Source organism: Curcuma longa, chromosome 4 (genome assembly GCF_044706935.1).
Source record: "Curcuma longa cultivar G26 ecotype Majalengka, Jawa Barat chromosome 4, ITB_CL_G26_1.1, whole genome shotgun sequence".
NCBI classification, from domain to species: domain Eukaryota; kingdom Viridiplantae; phylum Streptophyta; class Magnoliopsida; order Zingiberales; family Zingiberaceae; genus Curcuma; species Curcuma longa.
Genome location: NC_133864.1, coordinates 11,834,635 through 11,861,669, shown reverse-complemented (window position 1 = coordinate 11,861,669; position 27,035 = coordinate 11,834,635). Strand labels below are relative to the sequence as shown.

The following is a 27,035-nucleotide window of genomic DNA, read 5'->3' as shown; positions in this document are numbered from 1 at the left end:
TGCCAAGGTATTCAGTAAATATTTACAAATTTATAGTTCGAATCATAATTATTTTTTAATATAATAAAAAATGTGAGAGGTTTATTTAAGAAAGGAGAAAGAGAAGAGAGTTTAAGAAAAGAATTAACAATTTAAGAATTGGATGATTTGAGTGAAAGGAAAGATATTTCTTTTATAGAAATGAAGAATTACTTTCAAGAGGTGAAAGGCTTCTTCATTATGATTTTTCACTTAAATATTATCAATTATAATTGATTTGATTAATTAATAATATTAATTAATTAAATTAATATTATAGTTATGATTAATATATTATAATTATTAATTATATTATATTACAATCATTGATTAATCTCTCAATCAATCAATGAAATTACTTCCAATTTTACACCCCTCAATAGTAGCTATATGGATTTAAATGCACGCATATTTGAGTTAGTATTGATGTAATCACATCCATAAATTTGACTCGTGTGCGAGTCAAAACTTTGGTTTGATCATATCAAACCAACCATCTATTAGATATTAATTTTTCATTCACTTGAGAAAGTGATTTACCATATATAGTCTACTATAGTGAAATAGTTATCATATAATTAATTTATTAGTTACCAAAACTAATTTTTTCAATAATTTTCCACATGAATATAAATTATATTTCAAAACTCAAACAAAAGTTTCATTGGAAGACTATTGCATCGAGAGAGGTAGCTTTGAACTTTCTGTAGTAGAATACAATCGGATTTACTTAACTATCTAATGTACTATGTCTTGAATTGTTCAATTGTTGGTGTAAGCCAAAACAATCATATCCACACAATAGCCCTTAGGCTTCTATTGGTTTTCTATCATATTTGTTTTGGTCATGAACAACACTTTCATAAATGTTTCATTAAAGTAGTCCGTTTTTATACTCATGTAAGTGATCTCCTATTAATAGTATTATGTAATACCCCATTATACCCTTTGTGATATAATATAGGAATCATTAAGAATTTATTTATTTATTATTCATTTTATAGGTCACATCTTTTGTCTGGAGAAATGAGTTAAGTAATTACTCCTAGGTGTCGTCGTCCCTTTTGAACCATGATATTGAATTTTAAACTTATTTCCTATACATGCAATATAATTGATCTCACGTTAGTTCATTTTTTTAATTAGTGGATCTGCATAATTCATTATATTCAATGAAAACTTCACCACGAGATATACTATTTTAATGACATTAAATCTTTTAAGATTTACCATTTTACACTAGTACTCTTTTATAATTTATAGATATCATAATATATCATATTGTCACATATGGTTGTATTTTATAGAATTAATTTTTTGGGTCCTCAATTTAAGTATTTATATTGCCCCTCTAATTTTTTTTTTTAATAAAGAGGTGTAGGCCATAGCAATGAAAAAAAAAATGATAAATTTTTGTATAGAAATGAAGGATGAACCAAGGGTAAATCGGAGAGGGGCCAATGATACGACCGTTTTCATCAACGCAAATACACATCTTTTGTCTTCAAATATGAAATTTTTAGTTTCGTTATGTTTATGATATATGAAAATTTTGTTAACTTTTATAAAAGTTGTTTGAATCGGCATTATTAGGAAACTTTTTTTATAATTAAAGTTAAATTTTGTGAAAATTAAAGCTTTTGGGATTTATAAAATTTATGGAATCAAATCTTTGGGTGGCAGAGTTTGAGAATTGGAAAATTTCAGGGGTGTTTTCAAACCGCGCAAACTTCTGGATTATTATGAAATGCTCCATAATTGTACTATAGAAGTGTCTCTGTCACGAAGCTCGACGGCACAACGAACCGGTTCCCATCGTCGAAAGAAACCCCGAAAAAAGGAAAACTAGGGTTTATCGCACCTTCTCCAGAACAGCGCCGGCGGCGAGCCGATCGAAGCAGTATTCGGAGAATGGGAGGGAAGAAGGGTGCAGCTGACGGGTTGGGCCGAGCCCTGATCAAGCACCACAACCAGATGGTACGGGATTCGAAGGAGAAGGGCCGCGCCCTACACCTCCAGCAGCGGCGGGTTCTCGAATCCGTCACCGACGTCGGTGACATCGAGGCCGTCCTAGAGAAAGCCGCAGAGGCCGATCGCGTATACTCCTTCGATAACCCCTCCGCTAATGTCCTAATCAATATGTGCGTCTTGCTTCTCTTGATGGTTCAATATTTAATGAATTAGTTTTTTTGTTTCTTCTGCCAGGTACAAGAGCTTAATAAATGTAATTTTTTGATTTATCTGGGAGGATCAGGATGGTTCTGTCTACATTTCGCTTATCCTTCTGATAGTCCAATTTCCCTGTGACTCTTTGCTGATGATTTTTTGGAACAGAGACTCTAGCACGGACATGGATGAAATGACGGAAGAGGAGAGTGGAAAGCTGAGGAAACAGGAGGAAGCTTTGTATGCTAGTAGTCTCCGGATTCCTCGCAGGTTCAAATGCATTCTTTTTTGTTTCAACTTTGCATTTTCTCTACTGTGAATGTGTAGTCTGTCCAATCCACATGTTAAATGTTTCACTGGATGCAGGCCACCTTGGAATGCTCAGATGTCTGTGGAGGAGCTTGATGCCAATGAAACAAAGGCTTTTCTAGAGTGGCGGAGAAATCTCGCAAGGTCATTTTTTTCATAGGCACCGCACAATATTCTCTTGCTATTTTCTTTCCTTTTTAGCTAAGATGCATCTCTTGACTATTGTTGGAATTTGATTGTACATTTTGCTCTTATATACATTCCATCACATTCAATTTTTTTGCTTCTTTAAGAGCAAACTATGCTTTTCAACTCATTCATTGTTTCTAATCCTTCTCCATGGTATGTGGATCAGCAGAGCTTGAGTTGTTTTGTAAATTGCCACCAGTATCTCAAACCACAATTTCCTTCTTAGAAAGGACAGTAGTCACAATTTTTTTCCACACTTGAAATCATACATCATAGCCTGGCTTTCCAACCTAGAACACCATCCACTGTATGTCAAGATTGATAGTGGTTGGATTTGGCCAACCTTTTGTATGAAATTCTACCATTGTAGTTATTTTCTTTAGGAACCTTGTATTTTGTTTTTCTTGGTTTCAGAATCTCACATTTGCGTGTTATTTTGTAGACTCGAGGAGAATGAGAAACTTTTACTCACTCCTTTTGAGAAAAACCTGGACATTTGGAGACAACTTTGGAGAGTTCTTGAAAGAAGTGACCTGGTAAATGTTTTTTCCTCTCTGAACTTAGATTTAACTACTATTTTTCTGTTTTCCCTTACTGGCAGTACTTGATGCAATTTCTTGTTGCAATTTCTATGTATTTGAAATTTTTTGAATTTATTAAAAAATAAATAGCTTTATTATGCATTGCAAATTTGCAATAGAATTTACATAATAGCCACTCTGTTGGTATATGTCTACATGTTATTCAGGAAGTCAATGACCTTAACTACAAGAACATAATTGACCTTAGACGCTGAAATTGGCCTCCTTGTAGGTAACATTTTTGCAGTATAGTTCTGGTTGACTAGCCATCTTATTTGTATCTACCCACCCTTTTTCTTTGTGATACTTGCATGCGAAAGTTTGCAGCTTGTGTGACAGTTTGAGAAGTTTGATTCATATGTTGAATTAATCACATGAATAATGTATTGTTGTTTAAAAATATGTAAGATTGGTTAAATTTTAATGTATTTCAACTCTTCAATCATGTTAAGTGTATTGGTTGATCTGTAAATTTCCTGTAGAAATTATGTTTATTCAGTTACATTATCAGCTTTGCAGACATTTTTTTTTTCAATCAGGTGTGATTATTTTTCATGAAATATCTGATGGAAACTAATACAAATGAATCAAACTTTTTAGATTGTGATGGTGGTTGATGCTCGGGATCCACTATTTTATCGATGCCCAGACCTTGAGGTTTGTTTTATTTTTTTTAGTGCTATGTTTCATATTGTTTGGTGGTAAACTTTATTCACCTGTGGCTATGTTTTGCAAAGTTCTGCACTGCAAGTGCTGTTTAGATTCTCAGTTCAGTGATCATGTCTACAGATTTTAATCTCAATATTATTGGGAAATTCATGATGTTACTTTCTGAATCTCCGGAATATTATTTAAACCCAAATGAATTGCGGAATAAACATCATATAATTGGCAGACCCTAACCTTGGGAACCAGGACATATCTGGTTATTTGCTTAAGATTATAGCAATTCACTGGAGGCTGGATGTATTTTACTAAAAGAAACTGAATCCAGGTTGTCCATCCATTGAAAAGGATATGGTTACAATCATGCTTCCATTGATGAGAAACATACTTTTGAGGTCCGATGGAGCTCAAAAGCACATACATGTGTGGAATACTAGTTCTGTCAGTACAACTTCACTCTCAACTCCCAAAGAATCCCAATTTTATGGTAACCACCAGTCTAGTGTGTGTGTGTTTTCTCCTCTCCAAGGCAATGCAATGCATTGATGAAAATATGTTCAGAGTATACAATACATCTAGCTACCAGTTAATTCCTCATCTATATGAAGAGCTGATTTCTGATTTTTTTTTTCCAATTTGTTTATGCAGATTTGACTTGTATACTTCTCAATTCCAGAAAAAATTTAATTCAATGGCTAGGAATGTATCAATTTAAACAAATTCCTAAGCCCGATTTCAAGTGGCAGTTGGTATTGGTTGGTATGATGGAAGGCATCTTTCTGACCATTGACATATACAATATTCATGAGCATGGATAAATCACATTTTGCTGGGCATACTAACACAATTTAAGTGGTATTGGCTGAGATATGCTTGTCTTCGGTTGGTTTCGACTGAAATCGGTCGAGACGGTTGGATTTTCCTCATCCTTCAATTCTGCGTATAAACCATAGGGGGATAAAGAAACATGGAAAGAGAGAGGAGGAAAAAATGGGAAACACCACTCAAGCACCAATAACAACAAAAAGGAAGGGAGAGAGCAAAGTCGAAGGAATCGACATGTATCAATATCTTTTTGCTGTGCCTATTCGGTTCTAGTTGTGTTAGTCCAAGTTCAACCCCTAGTGGGTAATCGAGAATTTATAGACATGGAGAAACTAGTTCTATCACTAGATGTCTTGCGAGCATTATTTATTCTAGGCATCAAAAAATTATAAGGCTTGATCTCATTATAATGCTACAGGAACAATGCTCTATTGGATGCATGACACTTATTTTGTGATTAATAAGGAAAATTAGTTGAGATGCTTGTAATTTTTTTTGAAATTTATTGATTTAAAATTGTAATTTAATTGACTAATTATTAGAGGCAAAGCAACATAGGAGGGCGTGATAGACGGAATTCAACAAATTATGGATTCTACTAGCATCCTAGTTATGGTAGGATATACAAAATTACATGACAGTCTACAATTGGCTTTTATGATGACGTTAAAAGGAGTAGTTGACAACCAAATGAGAGACCGCAAATTGCAAACAATATGTACATATAGGAGTAGAGAGAATTTATTAAGTAAATAACTTGTCCTTGGATAATATTACCAAAGAGACTCACGGATCACCTTGCTGTGAATCTCATGCAACTTCTGATATGAAATAACGGTTATGAAGTGAATTGCCATCCCCACAGCCATCATTCTTTGTTGCCATATGCATTTGCATCAAATTGTGCGACGAGCTTGTGCCCCTTTTGCATTATGCATGAGTTTGCTTGATCTTCTTGTTGTTGTCACCTGCACTGACCATCCTTCTGCCTTGAAGCAGTTTGCAAAGATTTTCTTGTGAGCATTTCAATTGGATATGACCATTTGTTTTTTTACAAGAAATTGTTTAATCGATCCAATTATAGCCATTTTTTTATTTCAGTTAATTTAAGGTGATTCAGGCTTCTCGGTCAATTTCTGACTGTCTCATGTAGGTAGTCCAATTCCTTGGAAAAATTTAGTCTGGACCAGACTGATATTGGAAATGGTAGTTAGCCGATCCTGGAAATTATGTATAATAGATTCTATATAATTTTGCCACCAGTCACTAGCAATTCATTATCTTCTCAACTAATCTTGAAACAATTAAGCAACAATACAATGAATTAAGGATACGTGTTTAGGTTTTTTAGCAGGGTTAATATCTGGTGCAAGGACATAACCAAGATCATATATATAACTATGGTAGTGGTATTTGTCTGATATCCTCAAAATTAGTTATATTACATCATAGAATAGCATGATTATTGCTTTTTTACTTGATGGGACTGATCCAATGTTGTTACGGCCCTTAAATCTATGCTTTAAACTGATTGATCTAATGCACTTGTCCAGCCACTTTGTGGTTATAGTAATAAAATTTCTTGCAAATGACCAGCAATATGCAAGAGAATTGGATGAGCTCAAAAAAACACTTCTACTTGTCAATAAAGCAGATCTTCTACCAATCAGTGTAAGGTGGGTTTTTCTTGGCCTTGTTTTACATAAGAGTATCAATCTGAAGTATATATTCTTTGTTTTACTTGAATCCTGCAGACGTCAGTGGGCAGATTACTTTCATCGGCATGATATTCTTTTCGTATTTTGGTCTGCTAAAGTTGCTTCTGCTGCTATGGAAGGCAAACCATTTCTTGTTCAATTTAAAGAAGAGATAACTCCAGAACAACTCATCCAAGAAGACTTAGATACAAAAATATATGACAGGGAAGAGCTTTTGGTTCGTCTGCAGTCTGAAGCAGAAGTTATCACAGCACGGAAGTCTAGGAACAATGATAATAGAGGTGGAAAACATTTAGAAAGTAGCAATGTGAATCCAATTGCCAAGCAAGTAGTTGTGGGTTTTGTTGGTTATCCTAATGTTGGCAAAAGCTCTACAATAAATGCTTTAGTAGGGCACAAGAGGACTGGTGTAACCTCTACCCCTGGTAAGACGAAGCATTTCCAAACAATTGTCATCTCTGATGAGCTTATACTTTGTGACTGCCCTGGTCTGGTGTTCCCTTCTTTCTCCAGCTCGAGGTATGAAATGATTGCATCTGGAGTTCTGCCCATTGATCGAATGACTGAGCACAGGGAGGCAGTGCAAGTTGTGGCTAATAGAGTTCCCCGGAAAGTCATCGAGAGCGTATACAACATCACCTTGCCAAGGCCAAAGTCCTATGAGCCACAATCAAGACCGCCGTTGTCTTCTGAGTTGTTTAGAGCATATTGCTCATCTCGCGGTTATGTTAGCTCAAGTGGACTGCCAGATGAGACTAAAGCTGCACGAATAATCTTGAAAGACTATGTGGATGGGAAGCTTTCTCATTATGAAATGCCACCACGAGATAAAGATGCAGAAGTGAATGAAGCAGATGACATTGTCAATTCAAATTCGTCATCAGACGATGAACCAAATGCTTGTGATCCAGATGGTAACTGTACAAATGTTGAAGCTGGTGCCAAAGAACATTCTCTAAGCAATCTTCTGGATGATCTCAAATCATTTGAGTTGGCTGGTGCATTAGCATCTAAAAATGCCCCGGTAGCAAAGAAGAAAGCCACAGCCGCTTCACATAAGCAGCATAAGAAGCCTCAGAGGAAGAAAGATCGCTCGTGGAGGGTGGGAAACGATGATGGTGACGGAATGCCTGTTGTTAGAGTCTTCCAAAAGCCTGCCATTAACTGGGCAAGCATCGCGACACCCAATAGATAATAATCATGTTTGATTTTCCTTGATGTAGGAAAACTGCATGACGATCACAGGTATCACCTGTATTTATTCTGGTTGAAATTTATGTTTATTTTATGTTTTTTGTTCTTCAAATGATTGCTCCTGGGGGTGAATGTTGCTTTGCAATACTAATTCATACATGATTTATTTGGCTTTAGCCTAGTTATCTTGGATGTTTATAGCTAATAATGCACTTCTTTTTAGCATTCGCTGTTCAATCATTATTCTCATTAAAACACACATCTTGAAACCTAATTATATTCTACACAGGATCCATGATTGTCCTTGAATTGTGTTTTGATTTGGAGGAGGAAAAAAAAGAAGATTGAGTGTGATCTTTTTCTTTTTCTAGACACTCCTTGCAAGGAGAATAATCCTCCTCATGTATTTAAAATGCCAATGGATGATTATGGTTGGTCATTAATTAAGAGAGAAGGAAGACGTTTCTTGTGTGGGGAGTGTTTAAAATGTTAATGAGTGATTATGATTGGTAATTAAGAGAGTGCCAAGTTAGATGAGGAGGTGGGGAGACGGTAGTTGAGATATCTCCACCACTTCCATTTTACCAACTTAGTGATTGCCAAATATCTTGGTCACTGGTTGGATCATGATTAACGTATTTCTTTAGTTCTTCTCGCATCCGTTACATATAAAACCATAATTTTAAATGGAAAATAGTTATTTAATTTACAGGTCACTCATGTTTATCAAGCTTTGAATTCACCAATCACCATCGTCACTCATGTTTATCAAGCTCGAGTCAGAGAACGCCGCGGCTGGGAGCCGATAATAATTTCAAAAATATATTTATAGAATAAAATTGTTTTAACTTAAATAAAATTACTATACATAAAATATTATTATATTAATTAAATTTATTTTAATTTAATGTACTTTAATAATTTTTAAACGAGAAATGAGGAGCAGCAGGCGTAATCAAAGAAAAAAAAAGAGCGAAAATGGAATGAAATTATTAATTTCTCCTTAAAATATCCAAATCATTTTGACCGTCTCTTTTCTCTCTCTGTCTCTCTCTCATCAGCGGGGAGACCACGCCATTTCCCCCCAATGGGAATGTCCTCTCCACCGCCGGCTTCCGACCGTCGCAACCAGGGTTAGGGTTCATCTCCGGCGGCGGCTCTCCTCCTCGTCTCGATCTCTAAAAACGGTATCCTTTTGAGCTGCTAGTGACGGATTCATCAGCCTGCTGCAAATCCCCTCATCCTTTCCGATGACCTCCGTCTCGGAGGATCCTATTCGCTCGCGCGGGCATACCGCGGTAGCGGAGGTGGAGGATTGGGAGGGAATCGACCACTTCGATCTGCTTCCGGACTGCTTGGTCCTTGTCGTCTTCAACCTGCTCGGCGACGTCAAAGACCTGGGAAGGTGCCGCGTCTTATGCCGTCGCTTTCACGCCCTTGCCCAACTCGTAGAGTCCGTAGTCGTGCGCATCGACTGCGTTATCTCCGACGACTCCTCCACTTCCAGCGCTACGAGTCCCGGCGGGGATAGGGGCCGTGGTATGATCTCCCACCTAGCACGCATCGTCCTTGGGGGCATCGTGAAGCCCTTACAAGCTCTCGGCCATATACTCGCCCCCTCTGCTTCCGTTGCCTCCGGCCGAAGGTCCACGCTCTCCCCTCTTCCTTCCTCCTCCTCCTCCACGATATTATCGGATGTTTCCCACCATTCTCCCGCCGAGGTACTGAAGAACTTTAAGGGTATTCGCTATCTCCGGATTGAGCTTCCAGCTGGGGAGCTTGGCCTCGAGGACGGTGTCCTCTTGAAGTGGAGGGCCGAGTTTGGGTCGACCCTTAACAGCTGTGTCATCCTTGGTGCTGCCTCTGTTCTCTCTTCTGCGTCTTTCTCGCCTATATCGTCGAACCCCAACCCTGACTCTAGCTTCCAGGATGCTTGTCTGAGTGATGACAGCGGCAGCATGCCGGAATCATTCTACAGCAACGGGAACCTGAAGCGTAGATTGTTTTGGACGATCAGTTCCATGATTGCTGCGTCAGCACGGCATTACCTCCTCCAGTCAATCATCAGTGACCATGAGACTCTCGAGACTTTGGAGCTCACAGACGTTGATGGACAAGGGTTGCTGACGATGAGCCGGCAGCAGTTGCAGGAATGCAGGATGAAACCACTGTCTACAGCTGGAAGCTCACAACGAACACTGGTGCCAGCCCTTAGTATGCGGCTATGGTATGCGCCTCACCTGGAGCTACATGGTGGTGTAGTGCTCGAAGGGGCAACTTTGGTGGCTGTTCGGCCAAGCCAAGAGTGGGGAAGCGAGTTAGCTTGTTACAGAGATTGTGATGGTGCCATAGGCTCGTCAGACATGGGCTGGATTTCCAGTGCATTCAAAGAGCCTTACAGATCAGCAGTAGCAATGCTTGTGAAGAGGAGGAGTTACACTCTCGAGATGAATTCCTTCTGAGTTTGGAAGGATGGTGCAATCCACCATCATAGAAAGGTATAATTCCTTACACTGTTCGCAGATTGTGCTTAATTTGAAGATATTATATTTCTTAGTAGTGAATTTATATTATGTGATCGTAAATATAGACCGGTGAAGTTTATGATATTTGAATGGAGCCTCTCCTAATTATTTTTTAACGTCTGTTTTTGTTTATATGCTAAAAGTTGCACACAAGTATCTTCAAAATTGTTGTTTTTGTTGGTGTTCGCATGTAATAGTTGGAATAACTGCATGCATTTATCATAGGCTGCCATTGTTACAGTAGTGAGCATGATGATTTTTTTCTCTGTCTCTTGAAGCTGTTGCAACTTCATTAATATACTACTGCTAGTTATTGCTTGTCAAATCAAGTATAATAATTTTCTCATATCATAGGCTACTCGTGAAGGTGCGGGGATTTTTTCATATCAAACTAATTATAATAATATTTCTAAAGGCAATGATGGCCTTTTCCCTATACATTTGAGGTATTTGGTCCATAGGTCGAAGGTGATGATGATGCTTTACGTACATATATTGTTGAGGACCAATTAATTTAAGCTCAAAGTGGTTCTCAAACTTGCTTACCCCATCAGAATACTACTTCCAGTGATATTTTTCATATTATGGTGGATAAGTTGATGATTTGTTAGGTAATACTAATTTTACTAACTGATCATTTACTTAGATTTCGGTACTATGGCAAATAATATCTGCCTTTCTAAGCCATGGAATGCTGCTTGTAGTTATCGTTATCAAGTGATGTTATATGAACAAAAATTGCTAACGGTTAATTATCCATCTCATGCTTTTTTTGACATTTTATATAAAGTATTTAAATGTTAATGATTCATGCTGATTTACACTTTAGTTTGAATTGCTTTATAATCAATTTTGTTTAGCATAAATTATTTACCATTCTTATTCACCATTCAGATTTTGAAGATCTAGAGGAGACTAAAGCATGTTCAAAGGAAGACACTCATTAGCTAAAAATTAATCAATATGATCGATTAATGGTGAAATTTTCTAACGTGGTCCATCAATGGTGACCAGCCTATGCAGTTATGATAATCTGCTAATTCTGAGCGGTGCTGCTATCTGTTGGAAACTGAAGAAAGCATTCTCGTGCTTGCAAATTCGGTAAGGGTGATGTTTCTCCCACCTTTTTAGCCATTCTAAAGTGAAATATGGACTTTTGATAGATTATTGTGCTCATCCTGTATATGGTCGCCATGATCCACTTTAGTTTCATTGCTATCAAAATTGTATCAAATCTTGTGAATTTGCCTTTTGTTGCAAAGCTCTTCACTGCATTCTCATGTTAAAATCGCTTAGGCCATGATGTCAATTGCATGGTGTATGTTTTGTCCATTGCTGATATTTACACTGTTATTCTCCACTACAGGGATCAAAAGTTTAGTGGGTTGGGATTTTCTTTAATCTTGCAGTATTTCTTATGTTATTTCTTTGTTCACGTACGAGATTTTACTTGATTTTTTTCTTCTCAAAGATTGGTTAGACATTGCAATTTGTCGGACAAGAATTGACTTTCTTTTCATGGAATCTTGTCTAAGTTTCATCTTTGATACTATTTTGAAATGTCATCAAATGGCCACTGTGCTTGTGGAATTTATTTGTTCTTGTCAAAGCATTGCATTGAAATTCCCTTACGTTAGTCATCGCATTCTTGACTTGACTTTTGCCTTGCTGCAGTTTCTGTAGTTTACTAGTGTTTGTTCACAAATATTCCCAGAGAACTAAATCCATTAGTAGTTGATATGCCATAGATTCAAATGCATCTCATCAATATTTCCATGTGCATTATTAAGTAGATGGAAACTATTACAAGGATAGGCTAAAAACCTAGTCACCTGATACTCCCTCAGATATACTAAGCCTTCTAAGTTTGCTCCAATGTGTCATTCTTCTTTATTCACTTATGGAGTCTACCTTTTATCAAACTACCTTAGAGTTCATCTCGCTAGGAATTTTTAATTGATTGGATGCTCCAAGCCAACCTTCTCTAATCACCTTTGAGTCCACCTTGTTAGGAATTTCTAATGCTTTTATGCTCCAAGTCATCATTCATCAATCATCTCCTTGTCTATATCGTTATAAACCTCTAACCATCAAGCATAACCTATCCAACTTGACTGTGAAGTTATCCGTTACCATAACTCGATCATGTTAAGTCACAAACTCTATCGGTTTCATGTGTACTTTGTCAAGTCCTTATACATCTAATGGACATTGTAGTATGATAGGTAATAACCAATCCTAGCTAGTGGGTTAAGATTTGATTGTTGTATTAGTATGATAGGTAAATTTAAATCTTTTTGTTAAATACATCAAAACAACTTACTCAAACTCAACCTATCGAGAGCATCATTCTATCAACAACATAAAGAGGTAGATGTAATTAGCATTCTTATGTTAACATTACTTAGGATCTTAACTGACAATATTGATTTCTAGATATAAGGTCTAACTCAGTCGTCAAATCTAAACAATCATTAGAGATTAATTAAGATCTAATCCTAATTATTCTTAACTAAAGAATTTCTCAACCTTTTAGAAATTTCTACACTTTATAATTATTTTGTATTTATCAAATTTAAATTAATATTTAATTAACTCGATAATAATAAATATTCATACCTTTTCATTTCGCATAAATTTTAATTGACATTTAGCATGAATTTAAGACGACTCTATTTTGAAAATGATGATTTATACACAATATTTTATGTCATATTCTTGTTGTGCAATATAATTTTTTTATCGGCTTATATTATGATGAATTTTTAGGACACCTCTAAATTTGAAATTTAATAACAATATCTGCTATTAATTTTTTGGCACCTCTAATTTATTTATGCATACTGTGCAAAAATTAACATACGTATTTATTTATAGAAAAATGAAAATAAAAAAAATCAAGAATAGAAAAGAAAAAACAAACAGATCAGGATGGTTCGAATGGAATGATACGGATTTAGAAAGTTTGTCTGGCTCCAGCTCAGAACCCACGTTAAGTTATGACCGCGCCAGTGATGAGTCTGTACCCGTCCCGAGTGGACCCGAGCGGCTGGCTCCCAATGCTTCCTCTCCACCTCTTCTCTCCCTAGCTCTCAGTCTCACTGCCGATCCCTAGCTTTCGAATCGGCGTTTGCCGCCTTCTCACAGTCGATCTCACTTCCCGAGGGGAACTTCCAGAGCTGGAGCCGTGGAGCTGAAGGTTTAGAGCTCGGATCCAGCTCCGTCGAGCACGGTATCGTTGGAAGACCAACCGCATGATTTTTTTTTTCTTTTCTCTTATGCAGTTTTATGATGACTTTGTTTGAATGCGGAGTTCGTCTGGTAGATGTCGTTTCCGGAGCTGAAGGAGCGGCACGCGGCCGCGACGGCGACGGTTAACTCTTTGCGGGAGCGGCTTAAGCAGAGGCGGCAGCAGCTGCTTGACACGGACGGTGCTGAGCTTACTTTTTCTTGCTGGATTTGACCTTTTTCGTGCTCTTCTTTTGACTTGGATCTTTTCGTGCGGTTTGGTTCGACTAGTGGCTAATTATACGAGGACCCAGGGGAGGACGGCGGTCAACTTTAGCTCAACGGATCTGGTTTGCTGCAGGACACTTCAGGGACATACTGGCAAGGTAGTCCAACTTTCCCTCGGATTTTATCACCCATATAGATTTCCTGTTGACTATTGTTAACTTTCCTTAGTTGACAAGGACTTCATAAAGGACACTTGTATGCTGTCAAATTTGTTGTGCGTCATTCGAAATTTTAAAGGAATTGGATACAGATTCCTTAGGCATAAAAAATGGCAAATCGATTTTTATCTCCCTATTATTATTATTATTCATTTATAAACATCTTACTGATCTCAGAACAATTTGGAGTTACCTTCATGCGAGAAAGCTTTAGCATACATACTTTTTCTTGAATTTGAAAGGGCATTGCTTCATTGTACAAAGATAAGAGGTGTATTTGCACGAAAAAATCAAAAGACTCTTTAAAACTGGTAGAATTTTATTATTTAGTATCAAACAGGGGTATGATCAATGGTCTAAGCTTCCTAAGTCTGGAGCATAGGCCTTCACATGTATGGTAGTTGCTCAAAAAATACATGCAGCTATGACTCCTCAAGGCTTTGCTAGCCAACTTGTTAGCATGCTTATCGTTAGTACTAGAATAGCACCCAACTGAGACACCCGAGTTCCATCTCATAAGCTTCCTCATGGCAGCAAGGCCCTCACTGCAGATCGATTCGTTCATGATGCCACAACCATCATTGCTATTAGTTTTAACCTTTAACTTCTTGCAACCAAGGTTCCTTGCCTTCGATTCCCATCTTCCTGCCAGTTTGTCATCCAAGGTGATGTGCTTAAAATTACTCACTGATCAATGTTATTGAGATGGGTGACATGTGCACTTAAATTAGAATTTGATACATGTCCTTAATAAGGGCTTAATTGATACTTAGAGACATTACTAAGTCAAGTCGATGTCACTAGTAGCTTCTCTGCCTTACAATATCCTATTGGACATGCAAACACTCCAGGGCCTATAAAATAGGAGCCAAAGCCATCAAAGGGGTGTGCCTCAAACTAGTGGAGGAAGAATGACTGTAATAACTAATTAAATAGGGTGTCAAAAAATGATCCACTTCAAAATCTTTGACCCCACTTCAATCTGCTCATTGGCATCGACTTCACTAGTGCTTCACTACCTCCTTTGAGCTCACTTGAATCAAACACAACCACAATCAATTTAATCCACCTCAAAGGAGTCACTATTGCTCACTTGAACCTAGACAACCCAACAACACCCACCTCGGTTGAGCTTGAACCTGTTTAGGTGAATCAAACCCAACTCTGATCCCAGTTCGATTGAACCTTCTAACACCTTACCTACTTTAGATGAATTTGTATGGTTTCACTTATCCAAATAAGGTATATGTCCAAAGGATTGTTTCCGCTGCTTCATATTAGTGGCGGGCACTACAGCTGGGTTTGAGATGTTGAACTTCTTGGAGGAGGACTCCTATACATCATTTTGAATATCTAAGGTACTTATAAAGTTATACCTTTTGGTTTGAAAAATGCAGGTTCTACGTTTTGTTAGCATGCGATTAGAGAGGTTGATTGAGAAGGTTATGATAAGCAACATGATGGTTAAGGGTAAGTTGAGAGGGGGCCATGTGGCAAAATTGAGGGAGATCTTTGAAGTGTTTAGGGATTCTAGGATGAGGCTAATAATCCTTGAAGCGTACCTTTTGGTTTGGGTCAAATAAATTTCTAGGTTTCATAAAACGGGATTGATGTAAATTCCATAAAGCTAAGACATGAGGCCACTAGTTAAAAGATGGAAGTGTAAATGGTAGATGTGCATGTGGCATCATTGAGTTGGTTTCTACTGAAATAGGTGGAAAGATGTGCTACTTTATTTAATGTTCTAGAGGCCAAAGAGTTTTGAGTTGGAAAGGAAGGGGAAAAAACAAGGGGAGGGGGGAGGGGGGAGGGGGGAGGGGTGGAGTAGCAGGTAACCTTTGGCAGATTGCAGAAGTATTTGGGAGTTTGTCTTAGCTAGCCTGACTACAATCCAGATATGTGGAATCAATTAATTTTTTAATTGTTAGAATATAATTATGTTTCGTATCCAATTGTCCTGAAGGACGAAGAAGGGAAGGTGCGTCTAATATAGTACAATAGTCATGCTATGAGAGAAGTTGAATTGAAGTGAAATTATTCATTTAAGCTTTGGTTTTGACAGCAAGAAAGCATAAGCCTTCCTTTCAAAATGTATTAAGGTAACTAAATTTTAAATAAAAATTATATTTTATATGATTTTCAGTTAACTTCATCTTAATTATAGCTACATCATTAATACCGCCCCTTAAATCTTTATTCATATAATTGACAATGATAAGGGAGGTGCCTATATGCTAGAATATATTGAGCTTTATGGAGATGAATTTTTCTTATAAGTCTCTAGTATGTTAATAGACCAGCTGTTGTGGTTTGAGACTTCTGAGTACATATTGTCAGATGAATCCCACTTGGTATGAACCCTTAGCTTTTCCCTCTCGCACTGCTTTCAATTTCTCAATATTTTGCAACTTCGGTTATGATTTTTGTTTTCTGAGAAATTGTTAGGTCTATTCACTGGATTGGACCTCTGAAAGGAATCGGATAGTCAGTGCCTCTCAAGATGGGAGGCTAATCATATGGAATGCTTTGACAAGCCAGAAAACTCATGCCATTAAGCTTCCTTGTGCATGGGTCATGACATGTGCCTTTGCTCCAAATGGACATTCTATCTCATGTGGTGGTCTTGACAGTGCATGTTCCATTTTCAATCTTAATTCTCAAGTCGACCGTGATGGGAATATACCAGTTTCACAGGTTCTCATGGGACATAAAGGCTATGTATCTTCATGCCAATATTTCCCTGATCGAGAAAGTCATTTGGTTACCAGCTCAGGAGATCAGACATGCGTATTATGGGATGTTACCACTGGACAAAGGATTTCTATATTTGGTGGAGAATTTCCTTCAGGTCATACATCTGATGTATTGAGGTATTGCAGTGATTTCTTTTTGAGCCAAACTTGATGTCTAGTGGAAAATTTTCTGGATGTTTTGCTCTTTATGATTAGGGATGTAGATTGAATAGGTTCCTTGTTGAGATGTATTTCGAGTAGCTAATTTATCATTTCAGATTAATGTAACCATAATTTTGTCTCTCTTTCATTTCTCATTCTGATTCTTATTATATCACAGAATTATTACAGGCACTGATCCTTTTAGTATAAGAAAATTGTCAGATACTTGTCAAAATAATGTTCTTAACACTGAGCTTCTAGATTTAAAATTTGGCAGATAGAATTTGGAATTTGTGTTAATGCTCATTGCATTGCTGTTGTGTCTTTAATTTTTTTGCCATTAGTTTGGACAGAAATCCCAATATCTAATTGAATTCCCATGGAAATAACTGGTTAGACTTTATGGGATTTGGCATAAGGAGTACTTTAGCTCTCTATTTTTTTTTCTTTTTACTTTTTTTGTGCTGTTATTGTTAGAGATAGAGAAGATGGATTCAGATTTCAGATTACGTAAGGTAAAAAAAAAGATTTAATAAGAAAGATAACTTATAGAAGCTTTCATAACTATATAAATTTCCAGCAATTTGATGCACCATAATTTCTCAAAAAAATTCCGTAGGAAATAATGCCTATCTTGCGGAGTCACCAAGCGTGCACTGCTTGATGACTTTGGAACTTAAAGCTTAACATGCAAGAGAGAGAAGAGAAGAAGATTTGCATTTTTTTTTGCCTCCGGTTGAGACTCTTGTAGTTGTTTCATAGTAGGCCAGGCATATGCCTGCAATGTCTGTGCCTGTTTGGGCGTACCTATTCCAAAGGGATTTAGTCGGTTGCAGATGCCTTACTCTTCTTTCCTTCTTCTTCTTTTCTTTTTTTGTGAGATATATATATCCAATTTGAATTCATGGAGTAAGAAAGGAAGTGATAGACTTTATTTATATGAGTGAGAAAAGAATAATTTTCAAAAAGATGTAGGAATTCAAGAATAAATGAAAATGGCTTACATTGTTATGATATGAATTCCTATTATTTCTTCTCATGGAGATACCCAATTGGAATTCATGGAGAAGGAATAGATGGACTCTATCTAAATGAATGGGAAAAGATAAGTTTAAAGAAATATGACATGTGGGATTAAAAGAATATGAAATTTAATTAATCATTTTACAGGAAAAATTATTTATAATCAGATGTTCCCCTTTAATACATTGAAATAATTATTACCTATTTAAATGTTTAGGAAATATTATTAACAATTATAAGTCAACTTACTTATCTTCCCTTGGGTAACTTTTATAGTCCAATTACTTGGTATGAGGAAGAGGATTAATTACTCATGGAACTCTATCATTTATGCACATCCTTTTGTCACTTTCCCTTGTGCCCTAATATATTCTATCCAAGTAATCGAACCTTTAGTTTAATTTCCATGATTTAGATTAATCACCAAAAGAATCTGTTGATACATCTTAACCTTCTAAGTATTTTGATATGAAAAGTTACCTCTAAGAATCTTCTTATAGATATTGAATGCCCAATGCTATTTGCCTCATTTATATCTCAGTTTGGAAACATTTAAATCAAATTTCTTTTGAGGCCACAAGCTGGCTATGACTATCAATGTGCAAGTGATTTGCCATATTGGATAATAGGCTTGTAACTTCTGTTGTATCAGATAATTTCGTTTAATAGTCATGAAAAACTATTCCAAATTTTCATGTTTCTATAAATTGCCTACAACAGAGTATGAGTGAGACAATCTGTTTTATAAAAGCAAGAGAAAAAAAACCACTTGATAAGGGACATTTCAGCTTGTTTCAGTGTATTTCTTGTGCAAATGCCTAGGAGGTCAGGCTTCCATGTGCTAATTCAACAAGTTTAGGCTTCTAAAATATTCTATTCAGCTGTTATCAAATGTGAAGCATGGTAATTGGTTCCTCAAGGTACTAAAGCATGAATGGTCTAATCACAGTGATTGGCATTTTCTCAATGGTCTTGTTGGTAAAGGCAATGCCAATTATGTTATCTTTGTGTTCTATAAAAAAGAGTAGGCTAATGCCTGACTTCCCTGTTTTCAAAATATAAAGTAGATTCAGCTATCTGCATCTTTAACTGAAGGCTCAAAGCAATTCTCTCAAAGTTAAAGACATTTCTTGCATGCTATCTTACTATTGAGAAAAAAGATTATAACTTTCTTAGTTATTATAAGGTCTCATCCAAAAACAATTTTCCCTTCTCCAGTGTATCTGTCAGCAGCTCAAATTCAAATATGTTCGTCTCTGGTTCTTGTGATGCAACTGCTCGATTATGGGATGCTAGAATCGCTAGTCGAGCAATTCGAACTTATAATGGTCACCAAGGTGATGTTAACACTGTCAAATTCTTCCCTGATGGTCAGAGATTTGGTACTGGATCAGATGATGGCATGTGCAGGCTATTTGACATGAGAACTGGGCATCTGCTTCAAGTATACGCCCAACAACATAACAATAATGAACCAGATTTTCCCATGGTCACATCCATAGCATTCTCTATATCTGGAAGACTGCTTTTCGCTGGGTACTCAAATGGTGACTGCTATGTGTGGGATACCCTCTTAGCTGAGGTACGTGTTTCTCCTTGTGCAATTATGCAGGGATCATAAGTTTTTACATTTCTTAGCTCACTCTAGAAGCAAATTTTATTTAAATTGTGGAGGATCTAAAATAGTTGATGTCATGTTTGTGTGATTTGAATCATGGTATATTGATCATATCATGGTTAACTATTAAGAATTTTATTATCTTGGAGACTTTAGTTTAGTGCATGAATTCAATTACATGTACATGAATTTAAGAACTATTGATTGATGTCCTATAACATTGTTTTGTAAAATAATTGAGGGCAACACCTGCCAACGAGACCTTATATTGAATGTCACTATTAACTGGGAATGATCATGAAACAGTATATAGCAGCTTTAGACATAGATCGGGCAGATTGCATGCCTGTTTTCTTCATGCATTGGACTTATTCATGAAAATCAATTATAATGTTAATGTTGCAAAGGCATATTGTAGTACCATCAAGAACTGTATCAATGTCTTTTCAGGTAGTTCTTAATCTTGGTAAGCTACAGAGTTCCCATGAAGGTCGCATAAGCTGCTTGGGTTTGTCAGATGATGGGAGTGCTCTATGTACAGGAAGTTGGGACAAGAACCTAAAGGTAAATATTCCCATTTTATTTCTAGTGAATTGTCTGCAAATGCATTTCCACTTGCAACCATTTGAATGCACCTGGTAGACTTTTGATAACCTATTCATCTTCCTGGCATCTTCAACCAAATACTCTGACGTGGGCAATAACTACACATACAAACCATGTAAATTTTTGACAATTGCCTTTTGAGGATTTTCGCAATCAGCAGTGCAAATATGGCATTCTCAACTAAAGGCCGAGTAGCTTGTTGACAAATTTTTTTTTTTAAGAAAGGATTGATTGGCTTAACTGTTATGGCAGATTTGGGCTTTTGGAGGATTGAGGAAAGTGATCTGACGCTGCTTAATTCGGACTCAAATATTGGAGATTAGATTAAGGGTCAAGCCACACATTTCTCATGCATTATTCCAGCTTACAAATGCTAGCTCTAGAAATTTGTACTGCTATTTTCTTTCGATAGCTTCCTATGGGGCACTAGTTTTCTATTAGTATTTTTTTAAAAAAAAAATCCTTTGTAAGGAACTTATTAATTAATCCTTTTAATTTTTTGAATTGGAATTTGGAGCTTGTTTTCTATGGCAAACGAAAGTTACCTACTGAATTAGCTAAAAAAAAAATTAGAGAACCCACAAATGTATCATAAACTGTGTAGACTTCAGTGTAGCAGTTGGTTCTTATGACATTTTTACATTTTTCATGAACTAATACCGTAATCCTCTATGGGTGTTCATACAATCTGATTGCTCTAGGACACCCTCTCGAATAATTCAGACATCACAGTAGCAATTACAAATCAGTTGTTGCTGGACTTCAAATGCATGTTTTCTGCTCTTTATTTACTCACGTAATACAAGAACTAATACAATAGTTTATTCAGCTTATCATTCATTATCGACAGCAGTCTGGTACAAACAAATATACACTTTCCTTTACACTGATATATACTTGACTTGTAGATCAAGCCCACATGGAACCTTTAATTAAGGACTACATTCCAAAAATATATAAAGCAGATAGATACGTTTGAATTACTGAAACTCGATACCAATTAAAATTAAATGATGCTTAAACTAAAGAGCTTAAATCATCATGGTCCAAAGCTCATGAATTGCCCATCCCTACTGAAGAGAGCACCACCAGCACCAGTCTGAGGATGGTAGGCATCCATGGCGAATAGCTGCATGTCCTCAGATGGTTTCCAATGCCTTTTTCTTTGGTTTATGAACCAGTTATTGATTTGCTTCTGGTCGAGGCTGGCGGACTCGCCAGTGCCACCTTCTCCATTTCCTGCATTCCATGCCATGAATCTATTAAGGCGAGAGCTAGTTATCGAATTCATGGATCGAGTAGAACGGGAGGAGATACTGATGGATATGGCCATTTGTAGTGCAGCTCCCACCAGTTGAGGAGCTTCTGCCGGGCATCCTTCGTTAGCTTGCCTTTCTTCTTTTGTTTGGAAAGTTCTTGCCTGAGGCCACTCAAGTAGCAACCATACTTTTTCAACAGGGTGCTGCTTCAGCTCTTTGTCTTCGGCAGGACGATCTGCATCTCGACGATCGGCCTCTCCCCCGCCGTCACAATCCTGGTCCTTGTCAGAGTAACCAATTAACCCCTGCACATTTTTCAGCATCGTTCATTCTTATTTACTCCAATATGTATTATTCCTTACTAAATCACTAGAGAAATGTATGGTAGTGAAATTTACACATCCTATGAATAACACAAAATATATATATATATATATATATATATATATATATATATATATATACAACTCGAATGTTCTAATGTTGCACCATTGCCTCGGGACCTTACTAAATCATTAGAGAAATGTATGGCAGTGAAATTTACACATCATTCAATGCAATGTTGAACGAGTCAAAAGTCAAACGCAGAGTTCTTTATATAATATTTTTTATTATATTATTATTTTAAAACTATTTTATTAAATATGATCTGACGCATGGGCTTACCTCATGTCATCTTTTTTCGTCTCTTTTTAAAACATTATTGTAAATTAAAAAAACAAATTATATTATATTTTGTTTTTGGATTGAAAGGGAAGAAAAAAATAAAAATTAAAAAATGTCAAAAAAAAATTTGATAACTCGAGGAGGTCCTTTTCCTCTCGGTCCTCCTTCGGCTGCTGCCCTCTTTCCTCGTCTTCCGGGCCGCAGCAACATCGCCGAGCTCCTTCTCCTCAGTACGAAACCCTAGCTTTCCGATCTCTCCGGCGTCCGGAGATTCCATCCGATTCCCCCTGCCCCGTCCCGGCTTGGCTTCCTACCTCGCCGGAATGGGATCCGCCTTCTGATACGCCGCCTCCCCTCCTCCTCGCGTTCAATCTCCGCCCCAGTGTATCCCATCCTCCGCCGGTTCTACCAGATTGCGAATATGGCGATCCGTGTCACCATCTCCTTCTCGGGCTTCCTGGCCCAAAACCTTGCTACCGCCACGGCGGGGGTCCGCTGCGGAGGAACTGCTCGGCTTTTCCACGACGGCGGGCGCCCCGTCGCCCTCTTCACACGGCCTCCTTCGGAGCCTCCGCGGATTCTCGAACGCCGATCCGTCGCTTGTCAGGATTCGCCCCGGGTTTTCTTATCCGAAGCCACGCAGGCTAAGGACTGGGGAACTTCTCTCGCTACTGGCCTGTTCTCTGTGATCATGCCCGGATCCAGGTCAGGGAGAGGTGGTGCGATGAGCATCTCTTCGATGTCGGCGATGGGATTCAAGCCGTCGTCTTTGATCCCTCTTTTCCAGACGTCCAGGTGGTTCCCGTGCAATGAGTTCCTTGCCGGGCCGAGACGAGTCGACCTAGTGGATAAGGGAGGGGCTGATTCTTCAGATCCTCCTTGGGAAGAAACGAAAATAATTTCTTCTGGCAAACCGACTGGAGATTCCAAGCACTGTTGTGGCTCCGGTCCCAGGGTGACTTTGATGAAAGAGTTGGAAGAAACATATGAAATGAGCTCCAGCGAGAAGAGGAGCTGGATTTCGCGATTCCTGAGTTCTTGTTCCGATGATGCCAAGACATTGTTTGCAGCAGTGTCTGTTCCGCTACTATATGGATCATTCTTGGCAGAGACAAAATTGATCCCTTCCAAGTCGATGCTTCCAACATTTGAAGTCGGAGATCGAATTTTGGCCGAGAAGGTAGCTCTTAATTATTTTCTTCTCCTGGTGGATTATAATTACTTTTTAAAACTTTTTTTCTTAGTTTCACATTATAGAATCTGTTAGACAAAAATTGTTATGCATTACTAATTTTACATTCTTCTGTTAGCGTATTTGTGCTGATAATATTGTTTGCTATGGCTGATCTAATGTGTCCTTCGTAGAACTTTTTAATTACTATACTGGTGCAAAGTAATTGTTGATTTATAACACAATATAATGTCACAAAGACTAACAAATCAAATGTTAAATAAGTGGTCTTTCAAATTTTACTTGCTGCTGATTAGTATTTAGCATTGACTGAATTATATTGATTGGTTATCAGTTTTAACATTCATTGTGCGTGTTAAAATTTCAGGTCTCGTATCTGTTTAGTGAACCTGAAGTCACAGATATTGTCATCTTCAGAGCTACTGCAATCCTTCAGGTATTTTTGGTTTTTCTTTTTCATCCTAGTCATTTATTTGATGAAATAGCTGAGAACCAAAATTTGGTTTTGTAATGTGATCATTGATTCAGAAAAAAAAAATCCTTTTGTGCAGGAATATGGGTTTTCATCAAATGATGTCTTTATTAAAAGAGTTGTGGCCGTAGCTGGGGATGTTGTTGAAGTAAGCTTGTTTTATATTCATGTTCTTGCTATGCTATTGTATATTTTGTGACTGGATTGCAAATATTTGTAGTCTTTTTCCAAATAATTGTTAAATCATTTGCATTCCTTTATTTTTATCAGGCTCACGGTGGCAAATTGTTGGTGAATGGGATGATCCAGGATGAGGAATTTATTCTCGAGCCACTTGACTATGAAATGAAGCCAGTGGTACGTATCTCACTCTTTTTCAAACATTTAAACATGAATTGACTTTCATTTTCTTGTGCTGCTGATATTTGATGAAATATGTTTACTCTGTTTTAGTAAGCAAGAGAATGCTAGTTTCTCTTTTACTTGCTGAACACAAATTAAATTTTTGAGATAAGTATGTAAAGTTTGAACCTGAAAATGTTATTGTTTCTCAAAAGGAAAAAAACCTATAAAAGTTGGGAATCTAGAGATTTTAGCTGAACTAACAAGCTGCTAAAGTTCTGGGAAACCTTCCTTCAATTTTGTATTATTTAGAGTGTGAGCAATTTTCTCTTGCTCCACATTTTCCTCTCAACAAACTTAGTTGAAATTTGTGCTATATTGGTTAACTTCTAAAACTCTTACTGATTTCTAAATTCTCATGTGCAGTTTGTGCCTGAAGGTTGCGTCTTCGTGCTGGGTGATAATCGTAACCACAGCTTTGACTCTCATAACTGGTGAGTCCTGAATTAGCTGGATAGCTCTTTAGAGCTTGCTTTTTTTTCTAAGTAAATGTAATGTTTTAGAAAAACATTTGAAGACGGAAGACTTACAACCATCATGTTGTTGTTTCAGGGGGCCTCTTCCTGTAAAGAACATTCTTGGAAGGTCAGTGCTCCGCTACTGGCCTCCATCAAGAATTTCCGATACTATCTATGAACCAAGTGTGATGATGAATACAATGGGAGTTTCTTGATGCGCTTTTCTTTCACAAGAACCACATAGTAACTGAAGAGGTGGCTTTTTGCAGTAGTACTTGCCTTTCATTTTTCTTTTATCTGTTTCCATTTTGCCGATTCTTGGACAATGCCATCAATAGACTTAATATCTAAGCCATCTGTCAAATTGTATTATGCCCGATCATCCAAAACTGTTTTGGCACATTGCTCTGATCGATTAGTACTAAGCAAAGATTGGCATTTCATAATATTGAACCTTTTGCTTTGCAGGACTCGTAATGGTTCCCTGACATTTAATTCATCGACAGTGAGCCTAGGGAGCATTTATTCTGTCTCTAGCATTTACAATTTGAGGAAATCAGATGAAGATTTCAGTCCACTGATGAATAATGTAAACATCCCTACTTAGTCGCAGGATTTAGTCATGGTCATTCGTGATAAATAGAGGGTGATTCTGCGCGATGGAGAGGATTTGGATGCAACTGTTTCCACTGCAACAATAGGATCTTGTTTCAGTGGACGATTATTTGTGATTCGTGAGTGCTCAATGATCATTATACATTATGAACTCAAACATATTGTTAGAGAGTAAAGTAGTAGTTAAAATGTCTAAGAAGCTAGTGAGCTTTTTCTACGAAGGTATGTAGAATGGCTGCAAAGTGTTATGCTAACTTAGAAAAAGTGCATACAAGAAATACATGCCAGTGGATTAATATGCAGTATGTCTTACTCTTCTTCTTTTTTGATATTAGGTATGTAATATAATGAAAATAAGTATAATTGCATGAAAAAGTTTTTGATATGTTATTGATTTATCTGATATTTTGAATTATCTAGCTATTGTTCACACAGTCTAATTGATTTTTTTTTAAAGCATGAATGTGATACATACAGTATGATAACAAATTGAATATTTTGACTCTAAATATTTGTGTCAAAAATGATAACTATAGTGTTTCTGTTCGGATAGAAAAATGTTTGTTATAGGTACAGATTTAATTAATAGTATAATATTTAAGTAATTTTATCTAATATTTTTTTTTTATCGATATTGAATCAATTTTTCTAAATATTAAAGTAGCTTTAGTTAAAAATTAGAATAGAGTGTTTTTTATTTTCTAAATAAAGAATGGTTTTTTAATGATAAAGTTTTAATTATAGCTTTTGTTACTTTCATGTGTGATAAATGAGATAAAATAGAGCTATCCACAAATCTCATTCCTCATGTCTCTTTATGGTTTTGCCTTTTGTCTACGTAACAGACCTCATTCGTCATTCAGATACTCGTCTAACAACTGCAGATAACGAGCAAATAAATATTTAACCAGAAAAAACAATAATAATAACAAATAAATGAATGGGGCCTACCATTCGAGGACATCCTATGCTATCCCGGTCTATGGAACCACTCAAACAGTTTTAACCAATAATAAAGTTTATATTGGTAAAATAAAAAATTAAGATACAAATGTTATTTTGATATTTTTAATATAAAAAAAATCCTTTTAACAACAATAAAAATAAATAGAATGCTCTTGATTTTGGGAAAAAATAAAAAAAAATGACGTCTTGTTTTTAATTTATTATGAAAAAGACGTATCATTCAGTCTATATATATTTTATTTTTAAAATCATCTCTATTTTTTATAATATTATATTAATTATAAAATTATAATTATTATAAAATTATAATAATTATAATTCATAACTATTATGATATAATATTAATTGATATTATTTAAAAATAAAGTATCTATATTATAAATAGTAGCTATTATGTTGATATATATTAATTAATATTGATCGATATTGATTAAAAATGAAACGTCTATATATTATAATGAGTTATGAGCTAGAATTGGTATGATATATATTATTAATGATGATTAAAATTAAAATGTTATTATAATATAATATTAATTAATGTTAATAGAGATGAAATACTGATAAAATTAAAATATTTATATTATAATAGGAAAGATCTGAGTTAAAATGTGTGTATTTACAACTGTTGTGAATTCTCAACTATTATAATAATATCAAAAAACAAATTAATTTAAAAATAAAAAATATATTGATCCGGATGCAACGTTTTTGTATAATAAATAAAAAAATTTACTTTTACTATTTCAATTTAAAAAATGACTACTCATTTATTTCCTACCCACCCAACCCACCCACATATAGTCACCTTCATTTGGACCCTAGCCCACTGAAAGGCACTAATCAAGGGGGTGGGTAATTCGTACAATTATCGTCATGCAGATACGTACATACCATCGACTTCAAATGTTGAACTGGGACCTGAAACCGTCCACATCCATTTGTCTAGCCCATAAGGCATTGTCTCATGGACCGTTAGCGTATTAATAACATTAAAAA

The 27,035-nt window shown here is 36.4% G+C and overlaps 5 protein-coding genes across 6 annotated transcripts; 4 read left to right on the top strand and 1 right to left on the bottom strand.

Moving 5' to 3' along the window:
* The first annotated feature begins 1,831 nt into the window (after nucleotides 1–1,831).
* LOC141827389 (GTPase LSG1-2-like) lies at nucleotides 1,832–7,842 on the top strand. Its single transcript, XM_074714617.1, has 7 exons — nucleotides 1,832–2,159; nucleotides 2,353–2,454; nucleotides 2,551–2,637; nucleotides 3,125–3,218; nucleotides 3,864–3,920; nucleotides 6,351–6,430; nucleotides 6,509–7,842. The coding sequence occupies exons 1-7, from the start codon at nucleotides 1,930–1,932 to the stop codon at nucleotides 7,665–7,667; spliced, it is 1,809 nt and encodes a 602-aa protein (XP_074570718.1). The 5' UTR covers nucleotides 1,832–1,929; the 3' UTR covers nucleotides 7,668–7,842.
* Nucleotides 7,843–8,622: 780 nt separating this feature from the next.
* On the top strand, nucleotides 8,623–11,479 carry LOC141828164 (F-box protein At4g18380-like). 2 transcript variants are annotated; one of them, XM_074715536.1, is made up of 2 exons: nucleotides 8,623–10,164; nucleotides 11,206–11,479. In XM_074715536.1, exon 1 carries the CDS (start codon nucleotides 8,917–8,919, stop codon nucleotides 10,126–10,128), a length of 1,212 nt encoding a protein of 403 aa, XP_074571637.1. In that variant the 5' UTR covers nucleotides 8,623–8,916; the 3' UTR covers nucleotides 10,129–10,164; nucleotides 11,206–11,479. The 2 variants fall into 2 exon arrangements, with proteins under 2 accessions (XP_074571637.1, XP_074571636.1); XM_074715535.1 differs by having other exon boundaries at nucleotides 8,633–10,164; nucleotides 11,086–11,479.
* A 1,595-nt stretch (nucleotides 11,480–13,074) lies between these two features.
* On the top strand, nucleotides 13,075–20,458 carry LOC141827608 (guanine nucleotide-binding protein subunit beta-like). The gene is made up of 7 exons (XM_074714898.1): nucleotides 13,075–13,423; nucleotides 13,517–13,622; nucleotides 13,711–13,805; nucleotides 16,311–16,735; nucleotides 19,001–19,364; nucleotides 19,851–19,964; nucleotides 20,259–20,458. The coding sequence occupies exons 2-7, from the start codon at nucleotides 13,517–13,519 to the stop codon at nucleotides 20,292–20,294; spliced, it is 1,140 nt and encodes a 379-aa protein (XP_074570999.1). The 5' UTR covers nucleotides 13,075–13,423; the 3' UTR covers nucleotides 20,295–20,458.
* Nucleotides 20,459–21,045: 587 nt separating this feature from the next.
* Nucleotides 21,046–21,588, bottom strand: LOC141827091 (homeobox protein knotted-1-like 4). Its single transcript, XM_074714364.1, is given in 4 exon segments — nucleotides 21,046–21,224; nucleotides 21,227–21,245; nucleotides 21,324–21,464; nucleotides 21,466–21,588. Coding segments are annotated over 4 exon segments (462 nt in total).
* A 517-nt stretch (nucleotides 21,589–22,105) lies between these two features.
* Nucleotides 22,106–25,375, top strand: LOC141828066 (thylakoidal processing peptidase 1, chloroplastic-like). The gene is made up of 7 exons (XM_074715423.1): nucleotides 22,106–23,111; nucleotides 23,491–23,559; nucleotides 23,675–23,743; nucleotides 23,866–23,952; nucleotides 24,364–24,431; nucleotides 24,550–24,710; nucleotides 24,924–25,375. The coding sequence occupies exons 1-6, from the start codon at nucleotides 22,353–22,355 to the stop codon at nucleotides 24,668–24,670; spliced, it is 1,173 nt and encodes a 390-aa protein (XP_074571524.1). The 5' UTR covers nucleotides 22,106–22,352; the 3' UTR covers nucleotides 24,671–24,710; nucleotides 24,924–25,375.
* Nucleotides 25,376–27,035: the final 1,660 nt, after the last annotated feature.

Coding starts and splice junctions, on each gene's coding strand:
- LOC141827389 (XM_074714617.1), top strand. CDS start 1,930: ATGGGAGGGAAGAAGGGTGCAGCTGACGGGTTGGGCCGAGCCCTGATC. Junction 2,638..3,124: donor TGGCGGAGAAATCTCGCAAG/GTCATTTTTTTC, acceptor GTTATTTTGTAG/ACTCGAGGAGAATGAGAAAC. Junction 3,921..6,350: donor ATCGATGCCCAGACCTTGAG/GTTTGTTTTATT, acceptor GCAAATGACCAG/CAATATGCAAGAGAATTGGA.
- LOC141828164 (XM_074715536.1), top strand. CDS start 8,917: ATGACCTCCGTCTCGGAGGATCCTATTCGCTCGCGCGGGCATACCGCG.
- LOC141827608 (XM_074714898.1), top strand. CDS start 13,517: ATGTCGTTTCCGGAGCTGAAGGAGCGGCACGCGGCCGCGACGGCGACG. Junction 13,623..13,710: donor GCAGCTGCTTGACACGGACG/GTGCTGAGCTTA, acceptor TGGTTCGACTAG/TGGCTAATTATACGAGGACC. Junction 19,365..19,850: donor GGGATACCCTCTTAGCTGAG/GTACGTGTTTCT, acceptor ATGTCTTTTCAG/GTAGTTCTTAATCTTGGTAA.
- LOC141828066 (XM_074715423.1), top strand. CDS start 22,353: ATGGCGATCCGTGTCACCATCTCCTTCTCGGGCTTCCTGGCCCAAAAC. Junction 23,560..23,674: donor GAGCTACTGCAATCCTTCAG/GTATTTTTGGTT, acceptor CCTTTTGTGCAG/GAATATGGGTTTTCATCAAA. Junction 24,432..24,549: donor AGCTTTGACTCTCATAACTG/GTGAGTCCTGAA, acceptor TTGTTGTTTCAG/GGGGCCTCTTCCTGTAAAGA.